Raw genomic sequence first — 7,962 nt, 5'->3', positions numbered from 1 at the left:
ATCATCCAGCACCTCTTCACCACCACCGAGCTCCTGTCTGACCTCTTCCCTGAACCTCACACTACAGTATTCCTCCTTCAGTTTCCACCATCTTATTCTTCTTTCAGTCCTCACTCTCCTCCTCTTCTTCACCTTCAAAACCATCCTACAGACCACCATCCGATGCTGTCTAGCTACACTGTCCCCCGCCAACACCTTACAGCCTCCAATCTCCTTCAGGTTGCATCTCCTACATAGAACATAGGGTCTGAATATTTATGTAAATGTGATTGTTCCATTTTTTTTTATAAAAAATGAAATGTAAAGTAATTTCTAGAATTCTGTTTTCACTTTTGAATGATTGTAGTAAAAGGCTGCAACATAACATTGAAAAAAGTAAAGGGGGTCTGAATACTTTCTGAAGGCACTGTATGTGTGGTTTCTATTTTCACAGCATGAGCAAAAACGTGTCCATGAGAGCAGAACATCAGATTGACTAGAACTTCTGAAGGAAGCTATTTTATTAACATAAATCATCTGTATTTGGTTCTCTACACACACAGCAGATGCTCTACCTGCTCTGTAAATAATAAACGTTAAAATCAAAACAGAACAAAACCTCTAGAATTCTAAAGAGTAAAAAAAAATATTAGCAACAGCTTAACACACACACTAACACCTATTTTCACACCTTTTTTTCAAACCCCCCAAACCTATGGACTTATTTATAGACCTATAAGTTGTCCTGCCCCAGGTCTTGCACTTGTGTATAAATACCCCATGCAAGTTCCAAAAGGTTAATTTCAAAGACCCATTTAATCTGCTCAGGTCGCATCTGCTCATACAGACATCGGGGTAAGTAAACAGAAATTTAAGTTCAAATTATGTGCACTTTTATTGGAAGTTTTTTCTAAATTCTTGAAATTGTTTCACAATTATCAATATATTGACATTTATTTCAGCAAATCTATTAAATAGTAAATATACATTTTAAACTATTCTCTTAGTTTTCAGACACAAATCACCGTAATTATAAACTAAACGATGCTGTTATCCAAATGTATTAGGTAAAGAACATCACTGCAACATCATGCAACATGAAAACATGAAAACATGAAAACATTATTAAAGTGGTACAGATGTGGACCAATTTATTGGTATCCACCATGAAAAAGAGGAACCCACACAGAAAGAACTTGAAATAAACAAAAGTAAGTCATGTCCATCACGGTTTATTCCATATTTAATAAAAAAAAATACTGCTTAAGAATTTTGATTCAATAGCATATTCTAAATAATATTACAATGGAAAACAGAAAGGACAAAAATGATGGCACCCTTAACCTTATATCTTGTTGCAAACTTTTAGAGGTAATCAGTGCAAACAAATGATTTCTGTATCTCTCAGTGAGACTTCTGCTCGTGACCACATGTACAGCAGGTTCTGCTCTTTCCATAGATGTTTGATGAAATTCAGATCAGGGATCATAGAACGCCACTACTGATTAGACCGATAATTTTTTCGTAACCGTTCTAGGTTTTTCTTTCAATTTTTTATTGCTCATTATCCTGTTAGAGGAGACGAGCTGCAACTGAGATGTAAGCATCTAGGTTTTGCTCCAAAATGGCTTGGTAGCAATTTCATTGTGCCTGTGCAAGACGCAGAAAAGCAGCCTTAAAACATAATCAAACTTCCTCCATGTTTTACAGTAGCTACTCTATTTGTTTCTTTAACAACTAAATGTTTGTGTCTGTGAACATACTGCTGATGTACCTTGCCAAAAGCTCCAGTGTTATCCAAGGACAAAGCATTGTGGCTTATTAACACGCATCTGAGCAAAATCCTGTCTGGATTTTTATGTACAAAAAGCAACAGATGGTCACCTTGGAGTTCAGTCTGTATCTCTTTGGATGTTTTCATTGGCTCTTTGTTTACCTTTCACACAAACCTTCTTTTTAATCTGGGGTTGATTTTACTTTTCTGCTGCATCCAGGGAGGATGGATACAGTCCCATGGACCTTACACTTACACGGCAACTGTATTCACAGGCCTTATACCTGGTAGTTTAGTCTTTAACCTTAACATACCTTTGACAGGTAACAAATTCCCCCTCTGCCTGTAGAGCATATCCACCACAGTCATCTGGACTGTGGACCACCTTTAAGTGCTAGGTACAAATGAGTGATTAGTATCAATCATGTGTTGCCATCCTTCATGAGGTGAAGCCACTGAAACATGACTTGATTAGAGCAGATTGTTAAGGGCTGTCTGAAAAAGAAGTACTGAATGATGATGAGTGCCCACTTGATAATTAAACACTTTTCAAATGTTCTGTATTTTGTCACTGAGAGAAAACTAACTGTGAGCCCTGACTTTTCTGACTCACAGTGTGACCTCGCCTAGTCTTGCCACCGTGAGTTTGGAAGTTTTGACGTGTCCAGAAAGAGAAGGAGTTTGAGAATTGGGAAAATGGGTTCTGGCCGTCAAATTTGCAGCCACTTCACTTCAAATCCAATTATTTTTAAACCCTCACACACAATCCCTTACATTTGGTGTGTAGGTTGATTTTGCCACAACAGACAAGAAGTTGGTATACTTCAGATCACTACTGAGCAGAACTATATTGGCAGCTACTTCCATAGTTGATCTGAGAAAATAGTTTGTTTGTTGTCTTCTTGACAATGGCGATGATATCAGGAAGTGCAAAAAAACACCATAAGTATTTAAAATGTGTGACACAACTATTTCTTCCTGTGTCTCTTCCTTAACAGGACACACCAAGAAACTCCAGCCATGCTACAGGCACTTCTGATTTGGGGCGTCTTTGCCAACTTTCTCCCTCCTACAACCAGCCAGGGTTGTTTCAAGGCCAATGAGTCTCAGTGTAACAATGCAGATTTTGTCCCAGGATCCAACCTGGCAGGAGAAGGCTTTGATATCACCACAATGGAACGGAAAGGTGCCTTTGTTATCGACATGAGTTCCTGGCTCAAGAAAGACAAAACCTGCACTCTGTGTAAAAATCGCTACATGAGAGGTGTAAAGCAGAAGCTCCCGGCTTCTGTGGTGGACTGGAGGCCGAGTCAGAGGTGCAGCATGAAGGTGTCCAGCTCCGTCTACGACTCCAGTGAGTCCTTGGTCAGCTCCAGCACGGCGTCTATTGAAAACCGCTGGCAGTCAGACTTGAACCTAGTGACTCCACATGTCCAGGGATCAGTGATGATGGCAGGCACTAACTCCAAGCTGGCTGAATATTCAATGCAGAAAACCAAAAAAGACAAGTTCAGCTTCACCAGCCAGATCGTCAAATGTGGATACTACAAGTAAGAAGTGATCATTTGTGTTTGAGCAATGCTGTCTCAAGTTGATTTTTATTTAATTATACTAATAGACAAACAGTCAAATTTGTTCATAGATTCTACTTTATGGTCTGTCTTCTAGGTACAGGGTTTCAAATCGTCCAGTCCTGCACCCGGAGCTAAGTGAAGATTTTAAAAGCCTCCCTCAGAGATATGATGAGTCTACAAAGCACCTGTACTTCAAGCTGATTGACATGTTTGGTACTCATTACATTACTAAGGTGAATAAGATACATGATAGTTTAGTCTTGAACCTTAACATACCTTTGACATGTAACAAATTCCCCCTCTGCCTACAGAGCATATCCACCACAGTCATCTGGACTGTGGACCACCTTTAAGTGCTAGATATAAATGAGTGATTGGTATCATTTATGTGTTGCCATCCTTCATGAGGTGAAGCCACTGAAGGCTGTCCGAAAAAGAAATACTGAATGATGATGAGTGCCCACTTGATGATTAAACACTCCTCAAATGTTCTGTATTTTGTCACTGAGAGAAAAATAACTGTGAGCCCTGACTCGCATCATCTATCTGTGTTTAAAGTAGTCTATTTTAGCACAGTGAAGGGTCCCTGGTGGTCTAGTGGTTAGGATGCGGCGCTCTCAGCGCTGCAGCCCGGGTTCGATCCCCGGTCAGGGAACCAACCCCAGCGACTCTCAGTGCCGGTCCCAAGGCCGGATAAATGGGGAGGGTTGAGTTTGGAAGGGCATCCAGCGTAAAAACATGTGCCAAATCAAACTTCTGCTGTGACGACCCCTAATGGGAGAAGCTGAAAGAAAGTTTAGTTTATTTAAGCACAGTGAATACAACTTTTTACTTTTCACAACAGTTTCAGAATGAATAATGTTGACTGGAAACATTGTGACTGTGTACAGGTGACTCTGGGTGGAGAAATTCGCTCTGTGACCAGCATAAAGGAGTGCCAGGCATCACTGCAGGGTCTGAGTGTGGATGAGGTGAAGTCTTGTCTGGATCTGGAGGCTACTGTCAGTATGGGAATAGCTTTTAACATGAAAAGTGAGGCTCATCACTGCAAGCAGGCCAAGGAAAAGTCTCTGAACAAAAAAAGCTTCTCCAGCACCTTCAGTGACAGGTTTGTTACTCTGTTTGTCTCTGGTTGTGTAACTCACTGTTAAATTAATAAGACACCCAAAATAACACTCAATTCAACTTAGTTGAGAAATTATTTAAAATATATTTAAAATATTAGATAATTTAAAAACACGTTTTTATTTCCTCCAAAAGGGAAACAAACGTGTTTGGTGGCAACACTGAGAATGTCGATCTCCTTTTCTCATCAAATACCAATCCAAAGGCCTATAAGGAGTGGGTCTCATCTCTACCTGCTCACCCTGATGTGCTTTCTTACTCGCTCATGCCTCTTCATGATCTGCTGCCAAAGGAGTCATCAATCCGAGCACATTTACGCAACGCCATCAAGGACTACATCCTCCAGAGGGCTCTGGTACGCAACTGCACAAGCCCATGTAAGACTGGTGTAAAGACAAACCCTAGGGAACCGTGTAGCTGCAGCTGCCACAACAACCCAGGTGTGGCCCTCAACTGCTGCCCCACTCAGAAAGGCTTTGCTCATGTCACTGTAACTATTATCAAAGCCACAGGTTTGTATGGAGATTACATCGGTAAGACGGATGGGTATGTCAAGATCCTCCTCAACGGTAATCTCCCAAGAGGAAAGACGTCCATAATCCCAAATAACAACAATCCCATTTGGAACAGCGATTTTCATCTGGAAACTGTGGACCTTTCTCAATTCAGGAGTGTGAAGCTGGAGGTCTGGGATGAGGACAGTGGGTCAGATGACGATCTACTTTGGGGTTGTAGTGTTCCACTGAAAAGTGGAACAAATAACAATATCTGTCCCCTTAATCATGGACTGTTGTATTATAAAGTCCAGGTGAACTGCATCACTGGTTTGACTGGTCCTTCATGCATGGAGTACAAGCCTTCATCCTTGGACTCACAACTGGAGAAATTGTACGTCTCCAGGAATGCATACCCGATTCCCAGAGACATGCTCCTGGAGATGGGCGTGCTCCTCGACAAACGCATTCCCTGCTTCAACATGAGCAACATCCGCAAAGCTGAAGGTTTTGAGTTGTAAACCAACTGTGTTTTTAGAGCAGCTATCGCATATTCACGCCAGCTATCAAAACATTTATAGTAGAATAAGTGTGCATTATATTGACAACCTATAGCTTAATATATTTAGGTACTTTTGCAGCATTTTTTCTTTTGAAAGCTTAATAAAAGTTTCATGAAGCAACATGAGCAATAAAGCTTTTTTTTTTACATGGCTTTTGCTGTGTGGCATTATGGCATTAATAATAACATTAAACACAACGGTTTATGACATAAATATTACCTTTTCCAACCACATAAAAGACTTGAAATTAGTTACAAACAATTTGTCACCAAAGAAAGGGGACATTTTTTCTCAGGCTTTTCACTTCTTTCCACAAATGTATCAGACCCTGTGTTACTGCAGCTCCTGTGTTGAAAATATAGTATCTCTGGCTCTTTAAAGTGTTTGTTGAGAATTACTCTATTGTGCAGACTATAAAAGCGAGCAAATGAACTGAAATTTGGCTTCTATTTGTTGATTGATTGCTCAAGACAAGGTCATCAAACCATTTTAAAATCGGATGGTGTTCTGGACGAGATTCTACAGAGCCTGGACCCTGAATTTCACAGTCCAAAAAAAAAGACAGCTGGGACTGTAAAATGCAGGGTTCAGGCTATGTAGAATCTCGTTCAGAACACTATCCGCAAACTGTGACCAAAATATTAACTATCACACCAGCAGATGATCTGATACTGAAGTAAGTTCTAAGAGTGAATATTGAGTAAGAAATGTCTAATGGTCTTTCACAAGGCTACAGGTGTTTGACTTTTTATTAAACCATGTCTAACATCTACTGACCACACGGTCATGTCCTTTTTCAGGGACGAAGAATTGGAGGTGAAATCAGAGGTAAAATGTACTGTAAAAGTGACAAACACAGTGATCGTGGTGAGGATGTCTGAAGAGCAACAGAAAAAGAAAACTGTAAAAAAAACTAACAATAATCAACACAGAGGACACACACAAGTGTAACCGGTGACTCGCGACGCCAAACTTTACATGCAGCCGGCGACACCGGTGGAATAACTGGACTCTGCGTTGTGATTTTACTGAATCAGATACAGGACAGCAGGCTTTGATTCTTCTCCAGGAGCATTTTTATTTCTGACACATGAAACAAATAAGCAGCCTCTTTAGATGGAAATGCCCTTTTCATTCTCTTCCACAAGATAACATTACAAAAGGGAAGAGGAGGGAGCAGCAGAGGAAGTTAAATCACATGTGGCATCACAACTCTTAAAGGGGAAGCGCTCATTTTTACATCAGGTAACCATATGAGATAAATACAATTTTGTGTGAATTCTTATATTTAACAGTGTATTTTCTATACCTGTTACACTCACCCCCCAGAATTTACACAAAATATGAAGGTAAACACAAAGCACTGGTCATAAGAATCACTCGGCCTACATGACAGGAAAAAAAAATGCAGACATCAACGTGAAAGTTACCCAACCATAGGATACAAACGTGAAAGAGATTGGCCAAACCTCCACACATGTTGTAGGCATAGACAAAGTGCCCATTACACTTTGAAACACTCAGACCATTTGCTTAAACATATAGTTTTAAACATAACATATAGTAAACATCATCATCATCATAGGCAACGCAATGAAAATACAGACCTAAACATGAATAACAGGAGATCCAGGCTCCATACCAAGTATGGTTTCCAATTGAACCATGGACTCAATTAATCTGCGAACGGGTCTAATTACCCTACCAAACCTGGTAAAATAATGATTGGCAGTATCAGGGTGAACCACTGGGTCATGTAATTCATTGGAAACAGGAACATTAGAGAAAGAGGCATCAGTTACAGTGTCAAAGTTAACAACTGATACATCATCACATGCTTCAGAAATAGGTTGAGAGCAATGAGATGAGACCCATGTAGCAACAGGATCATCATCACAAACAGCCATGTGAGAGATGACAGAGAGACTCCACATGTGACAAATCATCAGTTAATGGTATTGTAGACTCAACCAGACCACATACAGATTGAGAAGGAGTGGAACAATGATCAACACAAACACTTCCACAAACAGAAGATTCAAAATCAGCAGTCGGCATAGGGAGAAAATTAACTGGTAACAACAGATTTCGATGCACCACTCTCTCACGACCAGATCTGTCACGGATTTTATAGATGTGCAGGGTCGGGTTGGAGGAGACAACAGAATACATGGTGGGCTCCCACTTATCGGCAAGCTTTCTTTTCCCTCTGCAGCCTTTGTTAGCAAGGAGGACCTGATCACCAACTGACAAGGGAAGACCTTTAACTCTCTTATTGTATTGATCAGATTGATGTTTTTGTTCTGCAGTAGAGTTCTTTTGAGCCAGCACCATAGCAGACTGTAGATCTCCGACAAGAGATTGGACATAATCATGGTAATTACAGGTAGACTCATCACGAAGGACACTTCGAAACATCAGGTCAACAGGTAATCTCGGCACCCTCCCGAACA

The 7,962-nt window shown here is 40.5% G+C and overlaps 1 protein-coding gene across 2 annotated transcripts; it reads left to right on the top strand.

Annotated features, from left to right (window-relative positions):
- Positions 1-767: 767 nt before the first annotated feature.
- LOC124397094 (perforin-1-like) lies at positions 768-5,629 on the top strand. 2 transcript variants are annotated; one of them, XM_046866569.1, is made up of 6 exons: positions 793-834; positions 1,047-1,190; positions 2,752-3,303; positions 3,422-3,560; positions 4,218-4,435; positions 4,588-5,629. In XM_046866569.1, exons 3-6 carry the CDS (start codon positions 2,774-2,776, stop codon positions 5,465-5,467), a joined length of 1,767 nt encoding a protein of 588 aa, XP_046722525.1. In that variant the 5' UTR covers positions 793-834; positions 1,047-1,190; positions 2,752-2,773; the 3' UTR covers positions 5,468-5,629. The 2 variants fall into 2 exon arrangements, with proteins under 2 accessions (XP_046722526.1, XP_046722525.1); XM_046866570.1 differs by lacking the exon at positions 1,047-1,190 and having other exon boundaries at positions 768-834.
- The last annotated feature ends 2,333 nt before the right edge of the window (positions 5,630-7,962 follow it).

The sequence above is a fragment of the Silurus meridionalis genome, chromosome 14 (genome assembly GCF_014805685.1).
Source record: "Silurus meridionalis isolate SWU-2019-XX chromosome 14, ASM1480568v1, whole genome shotgun sequence".
NCBI lineage: Eukaryota > Metazoa > Chordata > Actinopteri > Siluriformes > Siluridae > Silurus > Silurus meridionalis.
This window is presented reverse-complemented; position numbering and strand designations above follow the sequence as displayed.